Here is a 19,409-nt window from a genome sequence, read left to right on the forward strand (position 1 = left end):
TTTGAGGATCAAACAAGCGATAGGCTTTCAACACTTGGCATGTTGTGGTGGGGATTAGGATGTGTCCTTTTGACTAGGTCTTTGGCAACTAAATATCATGGTCTGATGCAACCTCATGTGAAGATTGTGTTTCACTTTCTTAGATTCTGGGGTTGTTGGTATATTTGGGTCACTTGCAACGTGTTCATCTTCTTTGATACCGACTCGTGCATCCAATGTCGTGTTGCAAAGCTTAAGGGACTTCTTCAGTTGCGAAGCTTAAGGGACTTCTTTAGTGGGCAGCTTGATCTTATTCAGAATGCTGATATCTTGACTAGAGATGATTTAGTTTCTTGGCATCGGGTGGCCTCTTCAGTGACGCTGCCTTGACTTTTGTACTTCTTTTGTGACTTGTGTGTGTGTGTGTGTGTGTGTGCGTGTGTGTGTGTGTGTGTGTGTAGAGAGAGAGAGAGAGAGAGAGAGAGAGAGAGAGAGAGAGAGAGAGAGAGAGAGTTAAGTGAGGGCATCAAGAACTTGGTTAATGCTGATTGCTACATATAACAATGGTCCACAGCTTTTTGATGTTCAAAGGGAAACCATAGAAGGGATCTTTGTGAGATAGTATGAATCTTCTTCTTTTGTTGTGTTTCTCTGGTTCATGCATGAGAAACAAGGCTTGTTAGAAAGCTAATATAGAAGTTGCTTGATTGACATGGATTTTATTTGTTGAGAGAATTATTTGCACATGACTGTTTAAACAACATTTAAAGCTCCTAACTTGAAAATGGCTGATTAAACTGGTTCTGGCTGCAGAGTTGAGGCTAAAGGCAAAAAGAATGAGTAGATATTATTTCACTAAACCAATTGTAGATAACCTAGTTACAGAAACACATAAGTGAAGGTTCAAGCAATGGGTTTAGGCATGATTATTTGGTAATATTAGTAGCTCCAAACTGCCCAAACTCACCCAGTTTGTTGTGAGAGATAAATTCTTCTTTGTAAACGACTATCCTGCATTGTCTGCCTCAAATGCATGAGCGACTGGTTCTGGCTGCAGAGTTGAGGCTAAAGGCAAAAAGAATGAGTAGATATTATTTCACTAAACCAATTGTAGATAACCTAGTTACAGAAACACATAAGTGAAAGTTCAAGCAATGGGTTTAGGCATGATTATTTGGTAATATTAGTAGCTCCAAACTGCCCAAACTCACCCAGTTTGTTGTGAGAGATAAATGCTTCTTTGTAAACAACTATCCTGCATTGTCTGCCTCAAATGCATGAGCTACCTTTTCATCCCTCTTTGCTTCATGTGAGGTTATTTTCTCAGGAGTTTTGCTTGCAGCATCATGTAAGAAGTTTTCTTGGTCTCTTTATCAACAAACTGGATGATGATGGTTGCTCCCTTTGTCCCACTCATCAGACCTCATCAGACCTCTATACGGGAGCACTTCGAATACCTGTCAGCTTATAATGTTTCTCATCATTCTCCTTTGGTGATACTCTCCTCAGGAATTATGTACCCTATAAAGTGATGCTTTCCTTTGGTGATGCTCTCCTCAGGAAACTCTACTTGTTTGCTTCAAACTAAACTTGTTTGATAGCTAACTGTTGGTTCCACTTTGAGCTTGGGTTATGGAGAGTTGTATATTTATCATATTTGTAAATTTTGAGCTCCAATTTCTACTTGAATATATCAGTCTTACATAGATGATTTGGGCTGATGTTTGGCCTTACATGAGACCTTATTTGTGTCTCCTTCTCCGTGCAGGGTCCATGCACATTGCATGGTCACAAGCATGGGCACATTGCACTAATTATGGGCCTACTTTTAATGGGTTTGAGAGAGAGGAGTGAGCGTTAAGGACCAGTAAGGATTCTAAGTGATGATTTCCTTTTTCCAGGGCAAGAAAGAAACTTCGAACTGAGAAAAGGGTAATGTCTTGTTGCTTCTTGTGCACCTTGTTGAATTTTGCTGTTGTGACTTTTACAAAAGTATTTATGGCAGAAATTTTTTTCTTCTTTAATTACAAAAGTAGAAAGCAAGGTGATGTAATCACATAGGGCTGCCTAGGGAAGTGAAAGGGTTTTAAGTAGCCTTTGGGTACTTTGAAAATGATTTTTTGTTTCAAAAAGTAAGAGAATGAGGAAATTTGGAGAGAGAGAGAGAGAGAGAGAGAGAGAGAGAGAGAGAGAGAGAGAGAGCAATTTCTTTGGCTCCTATATTGGTTACATAGTTCTTTTGTACTTGTGGTCATGTTGTATCTTTGTACTCTTGTTCATGCTGTATTTTTGAGATTATGTTTTGGTAAGTAATACAATTACCCTTTACGAGAGAGAGAGAGAGAGAGAGAGAGAGAGAGAGAGAGAGAGAGAGAGAGAGAGAGAGAGAGAGAGAGAATCAAAGAACGACTAACTGGTTTGTGGTACGAGGGTAGAAGGCGCTAGGATTGTAAGATGGCAATTGCAGGCTTGGCTCTAGATATGGACGTGGAAGAAGATGTGGTGGAAGAAGACATGGTGCCATGCATTGATGAGATGGTTCCGCTTCCCCCGTGATGATCAACCATCTAACAAATGCAGCAAGCATCTCCATCATGAATTTACTGTTGCTCTTGCCTCCGATGACTTTGGTGATTCTTTTCCTCGCTTGTATGCTCAGGGAGCTTCTACTTCATAGGATTTGCAAGAACCAAATCGGGAATAGTTGCTTGGGTTTATGAACTCTCTCTTGGGGGAATGTGTCGAGCATAATCATTGAGCTATTCCTGCTTGCTCGGAGGAAGAAATTTTGTATACGTCGGTGAGTACTCAAGAGGTTCTTTGCTCCTTCTCTGCTTTTCATGAGTGAGCTGTTATTCTCTTCTTCACTGGCCAGAATCCCCTGCCAGCCAAGATGCGTCAGTGGGGGCTGGCATCTCTTCTTATACTGATTGTGTGGAGGAGATATTCACTGGTCCGCATGGATTCTACGAGGTTGTGCTCCTTTCTACTTCAACATGGGATTTTCTTCTCAATAAGTAGCCCCTTTTCTTTGATAAACAATCGGTGCATATTGTCTCATGGCGTTCAAAGGAAGATTTTCAATGTTTACTCAAGCAGGCATGTCCAGTATGGGTGGAAGTGTAGAGTTGCTTGGCTGTTTACTATGCCCTTCTTAAGGATGCAATAGCTGTAGAGGGCCATGTGTTGGTTTCCCCAAGTCTAAAGTTAGCTAGCCCAAATTGACCGTGCATGTTGTGGGATACCGCTTGAAAGAGACCCAACTAGTTGTGCCTCAATTGCAGCGGCATGTGGCCTCGTTGGTTCCGTCTCAAGTGGGGTAATTTTGCTGGTCACTGTTCCTCATTTGGTCAACTGGGTCACTTCATGGCCAAATGTCTAGATTGAAAGAGTACCTTGGTGGATCAGCCCATGGACTTGGATCAAAACATGCCTCTTCCTTTTGCCTTAAAATGGATTACCCAGCCGAATTGGTTTAAAGGAAAGCAGCTAAATTTTTCTTTAGATCCGAAAACACAGGATAGATGGGAGTGTGACGCAATAAGGGAAAAGCGAAGGAGACTTCTGTACCCATAGCACCTATTGAGCCTTCTTCTTCATAGGGCCCCTCTCCTCACTTATTCGTATCACTGAGATAAATCCTTTGATGTGCTTACTGCTCAAGTTCCTACTCCTACCAATGATTCACCACCCTCTAAACAACAATCACAACAGCAGCAATTGAGCTAGTCATGGTCGCATCACTATGGCCCTCTAGCTTAGCTAGCCTTTGATGCTATTGGTAGAGTCATTACTCAGTGGGATCTCCAGTACCCAGGTTCTACTTTCCACCTTGAAGATATGTCTTCTTTCTCACGGGCCAAACATGAGAGACCCAATCCCTTTGCAATATTGGAAGAATTTTTTGAAGTTGGGGTGCTGAAGACATTGGCAGCAAAGATCAAGTCCCATGCAATGAAATCTCATCAAAACTCTTGATCCCTCTTGCGTAGCGGCTTGTGTAGCTCTAGTATGCCTCTTGCACTCTTTTCCTTTTGTATTTGTGAATGTGTTGTATCTGGTTTATGCATGATGGCCTAGAGCCACTCTAGAGCTTGTAATCTTGTACTTTTTTCGTAATTAACACAATTATCAATTATAAAGAAAGAGAGAGAAATGAAATGATATATTAATGAGTGCAAAAGATCAAAAAGACCTATCAGACCAAGAGTCACAATCTTCTGTATGACGGTGAATCGTCTAAAAAAAGAACAATAAATAAGAATGTAATAAACAATACAAGTAGAATAAGGGCTATAAGTAAAGAGAGCTCTAGTTGATAAGTAAAGAGTTCCAACTGATATGATCTCATGGGGATGTAGAAGGTGTGGCTCTAGGACAGGTAATAATCTCTTGTATTTGAGTGTGGAAGTGTCGTCGAGACTTGTATTGGGGTCTCAGACACTTGGATCAGGCAAGTTGGATGGCTTGATTTGAAACTAGACTTTCTCCTTGGATAGGTGATTAAGCATTAATTATAACAACCATAAAATTACATAAACTTAAAATGCACACTTTACCACTTTAAATCTTGGACATTGGACGTCTTGTTGGCCCAAAATTTGACGCTCCCTTTTGGTATTTCTTCAACTTATATTGCAAATGGATGGAATACAACTGAGATCCTCTAATCACCTCTGCTAATCCAAGTGCCTCTTGCTGTCAAAATTAACCAACAAGCCTCCAAACCAATTTTTCCCTTAGTTTATTTTCAGCTCTCAAACCCCTAATTTCTGCTCTAAATTAGGGTTTATAGCAAAGATTGACTGAAGTCTCTTCCTCTGATAGCTCACATTGTTGGAAAATGTTGAGATAACTTGAGAGATGGCTAGGGGATGAGAGAGAATGTGGTAGAGAGAGAAATTTCAGAGTTTCATAATGAGAAATGTTGAAAAGCTGTTGTTGCCCTGCTCAAACAGCCATGGAAGCTGTCATCTACAACTTAGGACCACCAGAAAGACTATTGCCATGTCCTATATACTGTCATTTGCAGCAGGAGTGTGGGTTGTTGTCACTTGCTTTTGGAGGGCTCCAAACTGCTGTCACATGCTATAGGACTGATCCATGGTGACTACAAATCACATTAGCAGCCTCTTCTTGCTTTCTAATAGCCTTCTATCTCGCAATGGCTAGAATATACTTCAAGTAGCCCCTAAAAACTTTTTTTTCACTTGCATGGGCAAGTTTTACCAAGTGGCAGTCTTCTAATTTCATTTTTTAGCATTATCGAGCTTATTAAATCAATTTTCAGAATATTAATACTAAAAATTAATTTAATAATTATTCTAGCATTCATAAAATTAATTTCACCTGTCAAAAATTATATTGATTAGACCAATTTGTCTTCCAAGAACCTTGAGCAGTTTATTGACCCTTGGACCAACATTGATTAACTAATTAATGCCCAGTCTCTAATGTCATCACTAATATTAGTGGCCAATAAATTGGTGTAAGCCTAAATTTGACACCGGGTACCACCTAGGACTTGTCAAGCATAATGTATTACAACTTTTTTCTTTAACGCCCACTGCATTCTCGAGGTACTTGGTGTATTACCATGAAATAATTGCCATGTGTATCACATGTGCTAACAACCTTGCACATTTGATTAATAACTTATTCAAATGTTATTGGTAAGATTAAAGCATCTCAAAATTTCACGTCCTTGTGACAAATCTGCGCCTTGAAATCCCTGCTATCGTCCTCGATTGCATTGCATTGTAGCAAAGGAAAGGCACATTGCACTAGAAGGCCATTGTTGTCTAACCATGCCGTATGCCCCAAACCTACTAAAATTTTCCAACCAGCATAACATGATATAAATCTGAAAAACAATCCAGAGTTACTGCTAGAAATCCATTGGACACATCTATAACTCATGTTTCTCAAGTGTTCAGACTCCACAACCATAGTGAAGCATGTTCTCTGCATAAACCATGACTGAAACTCTTAATGGCATTTACTAACATGCTACTGTCCATGGAACCAGCTGTAAACCATTGTAAACTGAGCATAATCTGATCATGAATTGATCACTTGCTGATCTGAGAACTGATCATAAACTACTGCAAATGTGACCTCAAAGTAATCACAAACTGATTGCAAAAGAAGATTTGCAATTGATGCAAAATTTGATGCAAAATTGATCCCAAAAGTGACCATAAACGGTTCTCAAACTGATTAGAAATTGATCTCAAAACTAAGGCAAAAGTGCATGTCCAATTGATCATGAATTGATCCCAAACTGATGCAAGTATAGTCTTAGAGCGATGGTAACAACCATACTCATCTACATATATCTTGCAGTGACTAGTACAGTGAGTAGTGACCATATGGCAGACATACTGTCAGCACAGTACCTTGGATACATGCTGAATACATCCAAGATCCACTACATATGAGAGCTTTCCACAATTGGCGGAGTGGAACTGCTACCTCCCCCTTAAGCATTAGGTAATACTCCGAATCTTTACTTTGTTGAACCTGACTAAGCCCGAACTGAAGTCGGCTCTAATACATCTAGGTAAAGCTGCAACAACTAAGGATGGTTGGTCAAGTCCTTCTTTTCCATCCACTTTGCATCTATTGATGAAACAATGTCGAAGCTTCACCAAGAAGTATATGGAAACTTTACCTCTAACTTAACTTGCCTCGAACCTCCACTAGGTTGTAGGCCTTTCTTTCCCTTAAGGATTATGATGCTTTATACTTTTACATTGTTGCAATTTCAACTTAAGTAGTATGCAACATTGTATCCAGTTGACTAGCCCCTCATGTATATCTAACATGCCACGAGCACCAGATGCATTAGGCACCATTCTTATTTGCATACTTTGAACCATTACAATGTGACTGTGCATGGGAATTTGCATACTACCAGCCATACCAAGATATAATTTCCCATACATGGCATGCATTACTAATTGCATTTTTCCTCATGACAAGCACTATACAAAGCATTTGCATGACTAGCATTAATACCATGAGTCCCAAACATAGTGGGCTGCATATATGCATTGCCAAACTTGCCTTTTTGTGCTTGAGCATCATGCCAACATTACTATACATAAGGTTATGTGTATTACCAGTTGTACGTGAATACATTGGCCCTTGCACACCAGGCATTGGGCCTTGCACACCATGCATTGGTTGCTGCATACCATAAGGAGTTGTGTCATACATTCTTGTATGCGGTCCCAAGGCCACCATAGCATGGAAACTAGTGCCACCACCAAAGTAGCATGGCTGTCCCATGATTGTGTGCATGCCCTACTGTCCAAAAAGCATTGGATTGGCACTTCCAAGTTGGTCTTGTATATGTATCAATTGCCCCACTGGCATCATTTGCTTATGCTCACTACCCACATTTGGAACATCATGTTGTTGTATTGGCTCTCCCTTCGGTGCATCTTGATGTTCCCAAACTCTTGAAGACAATTTTCTCTTCTTGCCTTTGCTGCCCTCCTTTAAGGGTTCAAAAAGCTCACAACTTGAGGATCATTTACCAATTATATAAACATTTTAGCTCCAAATTGCTGTTACATGTTGTAGGACTGATCCCTGGTGGCTGTAAATCACATCAAGAACCTCTCCTTGCTCTCTAACAGCCTCCTCTCTGACAATGGTTGGAATTGACTTCCACCAGTCCCTAAATTTTTTTTTCCCACTTGCATGGGCACAGTGGAAGCCTTCTAATTCCATTTTTTAGCATTATCTAGTTATTTATTTAATTTTTAAAATATTAAAGCTGAAAATGTAAGAATTATTCTAGTGCTCAAAAATTAATTTCGCCAGTGAATAATCAAATTGGCTAGAACTATTTGTGTTCCAAGTATCCTTGAGCAGCTGTTGACCCCCAAACCGGCATTAATTAACTAATGTTTAGTCTCTAATGTCACTACTAACATTAATGGCCAATAAATTGGTCTAGGCTCAAATTTGACACTGGGCACTATCTAGTATCTGTCAGACATAACTTATTATAATTTTTACCTTTGGCATCCCCTACATCCTTGAGGTCCTTGGTCTATTACCATAAAACAACTCCCATGTGCATCATATGTGCTAACAACCTTGCACATTTGATTAATAACTTAATTAAATGTTATTGGCAAGATACTGTACTCCTGAGGAGCGAGTCTTGAAGCCAATGTATCTCCAAGAGGAAGAGACCAAGGCACCACTAGTTCGTGTAATCCATGACGCTAGATAATGGTCCAAATCTATTTGTAAAGCGATAGTGGAAGTGGCCTTGGATTGCATTGTATGCTGGGCATTGGCAAATGTAGTGCTCCTTTGTCTCTGGATCCAGTTGACATATTTGGCATATGTGGTCTTTTGGTGGTATGGATATGTATCTACCAGTCTCAATCTCTAACTGGTGTGAAGAAGTATGCAATTGCCCAATGGCACATCTAATCCCATATATGAGGTGGGTATCCATATATCTTGGGCAAACAATAAATCCATTATCTATGGTTTGGAGAAGATGCTCTCTATAGAAAGTCATCTTTGTCCCTAGCTCTTGTTCTGGTGCTAACCATGTTCTCCTCACATCTAGTTGGGCTAGATCCATCCTGATAATCTTGCTAATCTCTGAGTGGCTCAATGTAAGTGATGGTGTATCAAGGGCGTACTTGAAGGGGGGTAGCTTGTCCATGGAGAGAGAGAGAGAGAGAGAGAGAGAGAGAGAGAGAGAGAGAGAGAGAGAGAGATTTATTGACATTTGCAAAAGGCCAGTGTGCCCAAGGAGACAAACATAAAGTACATTTGTGTCCAATATTGTCTCATCATCAAAGTGAAAGACAATTGCATCCTAGTATAAGGCAAGTATCTAGAATCTAGAGATCTCTATGTCTAAAAGTTGATAAATATCTAGCTATAGTAGCTTCTCTCTTAATTGCGAGATCAACACATGATTTGAGCCATGATGTGGTCCATGGCCGCTTTGCTAATGTGTGGAGGGTTTAGTCTGCTATGTCTAGCAATGATGGCTCTAATCAGACCATGATATGGGTCCCTTAGTTATCCACTCGGTGCTTGAGGTTGTTGTGCTCAGTAAAGTGCAATGGCACTATCTAGTGTGACTCTATGGCATGGGGTAGGGGATCAGTCTGGCAGGATGAATTTGTGCTTGCTGAACTAATAGTGCATGTGGGGTTTGATCTATGGAAGAAATTCGTCATTGCTTTGTGCCTTGGTTCCTTTGACCATCACATCTTCTAGCAATGTTGTGCGTTGCCTTTGAAGCTCCAATAGGAAAAGCCCTAGACATCTCTAGTCCTCATGCTATGACACAACAGAGGGGTTCATAGTCCTTGCGGTAGAGGCAATGGTATGTTCCCCGTATGTCATAGTACATTCAACACTACATATTACTTCTTGGTCTTGGCCTCTCTCTCAAAGAGTTCGCACATCCTATCCTTAGGTGGAATATTTGTCCATATACTTGTTTCTATTCCTAGTTGATGGTGGGAGATGCTCATTTGTCCGATAGCAACCTGCATGCCATGGGATAGGTGCATGTCGGTATATTGTGGTTAGATAATAAATGCATCCTCAAAGAGATGTAGGAAGTGGCTTTGGTAAAATTCCATCTTCGGTCCTAGAGGGAGAGGCAGCTGGATCCAAGTCCTCCTTGTCTCAACTCTAAAGATATCGGCCTGAATGACTAAATTCAGCTCAGATCTGTTGAGGGGAGTGTGGGACGATTTGGGTTATAGTCAAAGGATGGGAGTTGATTGATGTCCAGCCCATGTGAGCTTGTCTAAGTTGCCATTTGCGAGTATTAACATTCCCTCTCACCCGCCTCTGTTAGTTGTTTGGAGGAAGTTAGTGCCAATCTGGGAATTCTGTGGCATGGGAGCTCCCGTATCTTGTGTAAGAAAGTCATTGCTCTAAAGAGTGCCTCCACAACCATAGGTGCTGCCTCTTAACTCTGCTCTGATATGAGAGAGAGAGAGAGAGAGAGAGAGAGAGAGAGAGAGAGACATTACGAAAAAGAGAGAGAGAGAGAGAGAATCTAGAGAGAGAGAGCACGAGGAGGAGGAGGCGATGGCAATCCCTGTCCGCTCATCGAGGTTCGTGGTGCACTCGCCCCCCGCGTTTCAATCGTGATATTCTTCTCGTCGTGTCTGGTCCTTCCGAGCGTCAGCAGGCGTGCAGACGGCGTCAGTGCTGCTTGCCCGTCGTCTGTTCTGGGGGCGGGGGTCCCTGCCGTCGCCTTTCAGTCCTGTGGGCCCTCGTTTCGACCTGGTCCTGTTCCTGAGCGCCGCCCTGCTTCGCCCCGCCTGCTGTCTCGCCTTCGGTCCCGCCTTCTGTCCCGCCCTGCTGTCTTCTGCCCAATCGTGCTGCAACGTCTGCACTCGCCCCAGTTCCTTCGACTGTGCTGCTGTTCGCGGCTCCGCCTGTTTGTGCTTGTCCTTTTCTGCCGCCGTGCCCAGCTACTGTAAACCCTAAGCCCGACAATTGGCAGAGGGGCAGCATTTGGGCCAGAGTGCCCACTGATCTGTACACACAGAGAGAGAGAGAGAGAGAGAGAGAGAGAGAGAGAGAGAGAGAGAGAGAGAGAGAGAGAGAGAGAGAATCCTGCTGCTGCAGTAAGGGAGCGAGCGAAAGAGAGAAGACAGCAGTATGGCTGGCCTGGATATGGATTTTCTCGACCGGACGGTGGCAGCCCTTGGCCCTGATTCCGATACCGAGGAGCCGGAGGATATGGTGCCATGCACGGAGGAGCCGCCTCCGGGTTCTGAACTGCCGCCGGCAGGCAAACGCTCTAAGCACACTTCAGACGAGCCAATGGGTCCTCAGGACCGTTCCTATGCGCAGGTTGCCTCCGAACCTGTGGATTCGCAGGAAATAGACTGGGAGCATTTGCTGGACTTTGCCAATACTCTGCTTGGCGATTATGTCCAGCATAATAATGAAACTTTCTCTGCTGCGGCTGCGGATGATGCGCTGGAAGCGACAGTGGACCCAAAATCAGTCTTGCGGTCCTTCTCGGTGTTCTATGACCGTGCAGTTATACTTTTTTTCACCGGCAGGATCCCAGTGCTCTCACATATTCGCCAGTGGATGCACCACTTATTGCAAGGGGAGTATGTTGAGGAGATCTTCCTTGGCCCTCGCGGCTTTTATGAGGTGCTGTTGAAATCCGAATCGCATCGAGCTGAGCTACTGTCCAAGTTGCCACTATTCTTTGACCGCCGCTTGGTCCATGTGGTACCATGGCGCCCTATGGCTGACTTCCAGCGTCTGCTTCAACGCGAATGCCCAGTGTGGGTGGAGGTGGAAAATTGTCCAGCGGTATATTGGCCATTGTTGAAAGACGCGATGGCGGTTGTGGGCACAGTGCTGGTTCCCCCCAGCCTCAGGGCTATGAACCGAAACCGTCTATGCATGTTATGGGATACGGCCAGGAAAAGGCCTGCGTGGCTTCGCCTCAATTGCGCTGGCATGCATCCTTTGCATTTTCGCCTGAAATGGGGCAATTTTGCCGGACACTGCTTTTCATGTGGTAAATTAGGGCATTTTGTAGCTGAATGCCCGGAACGGCAACTGTCTTCTGAGGAGGCGCAGGTTGTGCAGCCCAAGGATGACATGGTGCTTGATGCCCAGACACAGGAGACCCTTCAGCCCCCTACTGTCATGGAAAAAGGTAAACAACAGGTCCGAGCTTTGGATTCTCCTAGCTCTGATTGGATTGAGGCACGACAAAAAAAAGGTAAAAAGTTGGACGCAGGCCTGGCAGATCCGGGGCCTCATGTTTTCCCGGACTCCGTGCGCACGTACACGCGCAGGAAAGACATGGTCACCCCACAGCAGGTTGTGCGTACCATGGCCCCGTCAGCCCCCCGCAATCCGTCTTCAAGGAAAGTCTATTCCGAGGGCCCCAAGGGCCCACCTGCTAAGCTGGCGTTTGATGCGAAAGGCAATGTGATTACTCCTTGGGATAGGCGTTATCCCCGCCCTGCTCCCAAGGCAGTGGATTTCCCTTCTACCTCTAAAGCAGGTCGCCCGAATTCATTTGCAGTATTGGCTGATTTTCTGGATGAGGGTGTCTTGGATGCCCTCGCGGAAAAGATGCAATCGAGGCAACAGGCGCCTCGTTCCTGACTTCCTTTGTTTGAATATATATGAAGATTGCCACGTGGAACGTGCGAGGCATTTGCTCTCGCCATAAGCAGCATACCATGTGGTCTGTCTTGCATGAAAATCAGTGGGATGTATTATGTGCAGTGGAGCACAAAAGTCATGGTGAGGCAGGAAAGGTTGTGGATTGTCGTGGATTTCGTCTGTTTTATGCAGGGACACATGCTAAGCATTATTCGGGCGTGCTGATGATTGTTCATGAGAAATACCAGCCTGTTCTTGTTAAAAATGATGTGCACGGCCGCTTTCTGGTAATCGAAGTCCTATTTGAAGGTGAGATTTTATGGCTGCTGGGACTTTATGCTCCCAATGATCCCACATCCCGACGGGATCTATGGTTGACTTTGCAGGGCTCCATGGCACTTGGCCGCAGAGGGTTTTTGATGGGAGATTTCAATATGTGTGTTGACTCTTCCCAGTCCACCTCAGGGCATTCGGTAATGGATACGCCAGAAAGCCGGGTGTGGAACTCCTTTACTTTGCACATACTTAAGCAAGATCTTTGGTCGTGGCTTCACCCTTCTGTTTCAGGTTTTACTTTTCATTCTGCGCAATATGCAACCACTTGGTCGCGATTGGACAGAATGTATATCATGCAGGGGGATGATTTTCTTCCCGAGATACTGGAGATGAAGGTCTTGCAGCAATATGCGTTGTCGGATCATTTTCCCCTCTAGCTTGAGATGCGGGCACAATCTGTTGCACCTTTTATGCAGTTCCTGGATAAGCTCCCTTTACGCTTCAACTCCTCTTATTTGAAGCATCCAATTTTTCAGGATTATATGCAGCAACTGATTGAGAGGTTCTTATTGGACTTCGCCTCTGAGAGCTTGGCTTCGTTTACACGCCTGCTCTCTAATGTGCAGCGGGTTGCTCGGCAGTATGGGATTCACACTGTCTCTCTTTGTCGCCGCCGTCGCCTTGCAGCAGAGGACTTATTGGCCTTGGTCCGTTCCTTGCTCCTGGATTCCCCAGATGATGATTTTCTGCTGTCACTGGAGCGGCGTTTGGCCCATCTTATTCAAGTCTTTAGCTTGAAATCTTATCAGCAGGCCAAGCTGCATAACTTGACTGACACATTGCAAGATAATGCCTGCCAGTCTCATAAGTTCTTTCGCGCCTTGCATGCTTCTCCGGCTCGCGAAAATATGACTCGACTTCAGGACTCGGAAGGTCGCATGGTCACTGATCCGCAGACCATTATCAATATGTGCAGAAATTATTTTATGGATCTTTTTGGTTCTTCATCCTTGCCGTCTAGCCAGGTTACGCATGCCCGCTCGGTCTTCTATCAGCTGGTCCACCAGCAGGTTCCGCTTGATATGCAAGCCTCTTTGGAGGCGGATATTTGCGAAGAGGAGGTTATGGATGTGTTGTTGCACCTGCCTAAGGATAAAAGTCCTGGTTGGGATGGTCTCACTAATGAATTTTTTGAGCACTCAGCCACGCAGTTGGTAAAGCCTTTGGTGGTCATGTTCCAGCAGGTTTGGGAAACAGGGGTCATGCCTTCTTCATGGAAAGAAGGCCTCATCAAACTGATCCCCAAGGTCCCTTCGCCGTCAAAGCTGCAACACTGGAGACCAATTTCGTTGATGGGCGTGATGTATAAAATCTTTTCCAAAGTGCTGGCAAATCGGCTTCACAAGCACCTTCCAGCTCTTGTGCACCCCCTCCAATATGGTTTCATTAAGGGACGCAACATTTTGCACAATATCTTGAATGTGCAAATGGCTATTGATTATGCGAGGCACTCCAATCAGCAAGTGGTCTTGATTCAACTGGACCTGGAAAAGGCGTTTGACTGTGTGGACTGGTCTTTCCTTGCAGAGCTTATGTCTGCTATGGCCTTTGGGATCCGCATGTCCCGATTGATCTACACCATTAGTACTGAGGCTTCTTCAAGAGTTATGCTTAATGGTGGGGTCACAGAGCCATTTCTCCTTGCACGCTCGCTCAGACAAGGCTGCCCTTTGAGTCCTCTCTTCTTTGCCTCGGCGACTCACCCGGTCCTTTCAATGTTATCCTCCATGGCGGCTTCTGCCCAGCTGGCAGGGTTATCTCTTCCTTTTGGGCAGCACTTCATTAGCCAATCCTTGGCTGATGACTCCTTTATGATTTTGCAGGCGGACAGGGATAACATTCGCAAGGCATTAGATGTTTGGACGCTCTTTGGTCAAGCTTCTGGTCTTCGCATCAATGCCTTCAAGTCAGCCATTCTCAGTTGCACGGAGCCTGATTTAGAGTCATTAGGCTGGCAGGGCCAGGTGGTTTCTCGTGGCGCGATTGTCAGGCATCTTGGATACCCATTGGGGGTGGATGTACGGCCAAAGGCCCTGCTGGAGTGGATTTCACACAAACTGGCCGTGAAGTTTATGTATTGGAAATCGCAAGCCTGGCCGTTCCATGTCCGTCTCAAAGTGGCTCAGACAATTATGCTACCAATGCTAACGTATTTCCTGCCATTACTGCCATGGACGCCCAGTACTTTGAAGGCTCTTACTCATCCCATTCGTTTCATGCTATGGAAAAAAGATTCACTGCAGGCAGGCATTTCCTGGATTTCATGGTCACATGCATGTACCCCTAAGCGCATGGGTGGTGGAGCTATTTTGGATGCAGAAACTCATATGCTGGCTCTTCGTTGGTCTCTGTTTCGTGCCATGTGTGTGGATCATCACCCGTGGACCATCATAGCCCGTTATTTTCTTGAGGACAGCGGCCTCCGCCAGGGTAACACACGGCTTCGAGCCTCATGGTGGCATGTCCTTAATGCTGATGTTCGTTTCTCCAGTCCCTCTTCCTCTTTGTTAGTGCATTTGGTCGGCTCTTGGAAAGTGGTGCTCCAAAAGGCCCGTTGGCATCTTGTAGGGGACCGCGTGCAGACAAATTCTTTTCAGCTGGAATTGTTGGCGGTATCCACATTACTTTCATGGGAAGATAAACATCAGTTTAGACCAAGATTTAACCGCATGGCCCGTTTGGGTGTGACTTCGATTGCGGATGCTACCCTTGCCACTCGCAATGTCCTTGCATCATTTCGGACTGTTAGGAGACTTTTCAGGATCCCGCACGGATACCGTGATTTATGGGGGAAGCTTTCCTCGGAGCTTCAGGGTAGGCAACCCTTTCCTGCCCTGGCTATGGATCGCCCTTGGCAGGACTGGGACCTCGCAGGCCGGTTGAGTCTGGAAAAGGCCTCTACTAATCAGGTGTATCATCTTCTCATTAAAGACCACCAATGGTTGGGCGTGAAAGTTAATGCTGTTTGGGGCCTGCGGAAATCACTGTCATGGTGGCAGGCAACGCTGATGGAGGGATGGCAGAACAAGACACCTTTCAAATGCAAGGTCTTTCTGTGGCGGGTAATGATTGGTGGTCTTCCTCTTGCCTCGGCCCTTTCCAAGCGTCGAATCTCGAATGGCACTTGCTTCTTCTGCACCACTTCGGCGGAATCGGCCCGACATCGTTTTCTTTCTTGCCCGCTCGCCAAGAATATCTGGTCACTCTTGTCATGAATCTGGCACGCAGTGGTGGGGTCTTCACTGACTCCCTTCGATTGGGTTTTTGTGCGCCCGAAGTATCCCACACCACCACCGTTACATATGAAGATCTTATTCCATTTTTTCAGATACTGGGGATGCTGGCACATTTGGACCACCCGAAATGCTTTTCTCTTTGATTCGGCTTCTAATGTACCGCGACATATTGCAAGGCTTAAAGGGCTCTTGCATTGGCAGCTAGATCTCATCAGGCACTCTGACTTGCTCCCTCGGGAGGATTTGTATTCCTGGCATTTGGCAATTGCCTCTGGGTCCTTGCCATGATTGGTGTAACTTTTTAGTACCCTAGTCCGGGGATTTCCCACACGTTGGCCTATGGCCCTCGTGCCTCTTGTACTCGTGTAATCATGTAATCTTGTACTTTCTTCGTAATTAATACAATTACCTTTTACGAAAAAAAAAAGAGAGAGAGAATCTACTCGTGACATGAGGTTTCTGCTGCGGCGGATTTACTTGCGTCTCCTGTTCGTCCAGGACAGGAGGTTCGGCTGCACTGGTCGCCAGCCTGCCTGACACTACAGACCTACATGCATGCTGCTGCAACCTACCCTGACTCCCGTCTCTGCCCTTCTTTTGCAGACCTGTGTGCATGTGAGTGTCCCATTTTGCAGCACTGGCAGCAGTCACAAATCAGGAGCAACTGAGTCTCAGGAGGGTCATGAGCAGTCTTCCTTCCTCCTTTCATTCTTGCGAGGGTCACGCCTGCCCTGCCTGCTAAACACGACCTGCCCCTCAATACTGGACAACTTGCAGATTGTCCTCCTTCCTTCCCGTGGCATCTGACTGAACGACAGAGAGAGTGAGAAGGCGAGAGATCAAGTAGGCCTATGGTTTGCCAATCTGCAATAGGTGATAGTCTGCTTGCAGAACAGACTGTTCACAGAGAGTTTTCATGCAGGGAGTCACCTCACATCTAGTTGGACTTACCTAGTCAGGGTTCAGTAAAATGTTTGTGATCAGCATCTAGTTCTGCTATGGCGAATCTGCAGGAATCAAATGGTATCGACATGGCCTTCCTCGATCAGCATATAAGTCAAGGGAATGACGAAGATCTGGAGGATTCGGATGGTGATTTGTCGGCTGAAGACCCCAGGACGTCATCGTTGTAGGATGTTGGTTGAAGAACCGGTCTTAAGCGCCCCCCTAGCGCCACCCCCCCGCCCATCCACCGCTGCATCCAATCACTCAGACCTTTCAACACAGAGGCAGGGAGTTTACATGAAACCTCAATCTTTGCTTACATCGGCAGTGGATGATAAAAGATCTTCTGATCTTGCTTTGCGCTTTGATGTGCGTGGCTCGAGATGTTCTTTGTTCACAACAACAACATTTTCCTTCTTGTGCTTCGATTGCTGGTTTACAAAGGGCAAATCTTGTATATGTAATTCGAAGTGAAATGGAGAGGTCCTAGGCAGCTAAAGCCATTGATGTAAAGGGGAAAGGGAAAGCGGTGGTTCAGTAGTTTGTCTCATTTGTGATTTATCATGCGAATCGCCTTGTGGAACGTGAAAGGTATTTCTTCGGGCAATAAGCAGTATCGGTTGTGGAAAGTTGTGTTAGTTGGAAAGTGGGATGTCTTTTGTGTTGTGGAGCATAAACAATATGCTTGGGCTGGCTCTTCTTATGTTTACAAAGATTATGCGGTCTTTTTTAGTGGTCGAGCTCCACATAAATTGGGAGTTATGTTGGTTGTCAAATCTTCCTTGCAACCATCGTTGGTTTCTGAGGATCCTCGTGGCCAATTTCTGATTTTGGAAATGCTTTATGAGGGAGAGGTTTTGTGGTTGGTGGGTGTATATGCACCTTCTACTGCAAGGGAACATCGTCAACTTTGGGATGACTTGCACTGCCTTGCCATGGCTCGTCAAGGCTTTGTCATGGGTGATTTTAATGCACGTGTTTTTAGGAAATAGGCGACTTCTTTGCATTCAGTCATGGATGCCCTTGAGAGACAGGCTTGGGATGCTCTTGCAACTGTGTCTTTGAAATAGGATATGTGGTCCCGGGTGTATCCATCACAATTAGGATATACTTATCGTTCTTTTCAGCATCCAAATATGTGGGCCAGATTGGATAGGATTTACATTTGCTAGTCTGATTCTTTTCTTCCAGCAGTCATTGACGTGTGAGTGGAAAGGCAGTATGTCTTGTCGGATCATTACCCTTTGGTCTTGGAAATGAGTCACAGAGCTGTTAATGCTTTTAAGGCTCTCCTTGCTCGTTTGCTTCTTCGTTTTAACCAATCTTTTCTGCAACAAAATCAGTTTTCGGATGGTGTTCAGCAACTGATCTTTTTAACCAATCTTTTTTGCGACAGTTAATGTCTACAATGGGATTCAGTCCTTGCATGATTTCTCTAGTAGATACCATTAGTCAGGGTGCTGTGGCTCGTATTGCACTTAATGGAGGGATCGCAGAGGAAATCGCCTTATCGCAGTCTCTTTGGCAAGGTTGCCCTCTCAGCCCTTTGCTGTTTGCTTTAGTCACTCACCCGATGCTCTCATTGTTGGACAAGTTGGCCGATCAAGGTGAGATAGTTGGCTTGTCTCTTCCTTGTGGTACCCAACTTGTGGGTCAATCTTTGGCAGACGATTCTCTTATGTTTCTCAAGGCGGATCGCACTAATGTTAATCGGGCATGGAAGACATTTGATAAGGCTCATAAGTGTAATGAACGGGGATCATGGGAATATGGCATGGGAACATACTAGTCACACTGACGGTATATAAGGTGTAAGAGGGTATTTTGAGGCATGACATAAATTATCAAGAAAACTCTATTTTCACCTTCTCAAGCTCCCATGGCTTCCTCTTCTTCTTCCTCTCTCCCTCTTTCTCTCTAATATGATTAGTATGATTTTGTTTTTTCTGCCACTGCTTCCTTGGACTAAGAAGTCTCTTTTGGAATTGGTTCAACCTATCAGATTCATGTTGTGGAAAAAGAAAGGCAATCGTTTGGGACATGTGTGGATTTCATGGCAGCATGTGACTACTCTAAAAAGGATGGGGGGTGCAGCTTTGTTGGATGTTAATTTGCATATGGTTGCTTTGAGGATAACCCTTTTGCAGGCCCTATGTGTACAGAGTCATACTTGGTCAGCTATTACTAAATTTTTTATAGAAAAGATGGGCATATCTCATGGTAGCACGGTTATTCATGCCTCTTGGTGGCATGTGCTCAATTTCTCGAGGCCTATTAAGGTCTCTCAGTCTTTTCTCCTTTCTCATTTGATTTCATGCTCCCACACTTGGAGTTGCCCGGACTAATTAATGGTGATATATTGGTTACATGGCTTCAAGACTACCCTCTTAGCAAGGCTCTACCATCTTGAGTTGTCTAATTGGTTCACCACTTCAACCATGGACTTTGGTCTGTGAAGATATGTTAGGGTTTGTATAGAGAAAATATAGAATGTACGAATACTGTTGAAATACGATAACTTAGATAGTAATGCAATAAATGCAAACACAAAACACAAAAGATAAAAACACAAACAGAAACAGAGAAAAAAGAAAACTCTAAATTGAATGAATCAATGCTGTACATGAATGAGAGAATGTACAGAATGCTCAAGGACAGAGCTGTCCAATAGTTGGTGACTCTCACAGTGAGCTAAGGGAGGTGTTAAAGTATGCTATCTATTGGAGATGGATCCAGAGTGTAGCAACCACTAGTAGGAGT

General features: G+C 44.6%; 1 protein-coding gene across 4 annotated transcripts in view; it reads left to right on the top strand.

The window, feature by feature from the left end:
• LOC148029636 (uncharacterized) overlaps nucleotides 1-19,409 on the top strand; it is an 81,860-nt gene that overhangs the window by 49,298 nt on the left and 13,153 nt on the right. For all 4 annotated transcript variants that reach the window (XM_087685876.1, XM_087685874.1, XM_087685875.1 and 1 more), the window contains exon 5: nucleotides 1,881-1,911. In XM_087685876.1, coding sequence (XP_087542002.1) covers nucleotides 1,881-1,911 — 31 coding nt within the window. The remainder of the gene's footprint in view (nucleotides 1-1,880; nucleotides 1,912-19,409) is intronic.

This window comes from Lygodium microphyllum, chromosome 10 (genome assembly GCF_053477565.2).
Source record: "Lygodium microphyllum isolate KBCC chromosome 10, Lygodium_microphyllum_v1.1.10, whole genome shotgun sequence".
Classification (NCBI taxonomy): Eukaryota; Viridiplantae; Streptophyta; class Polypodiopsida; order Schizaeales; family Lygodiaceae; genus Lygodium; species Lygodium microphyllum.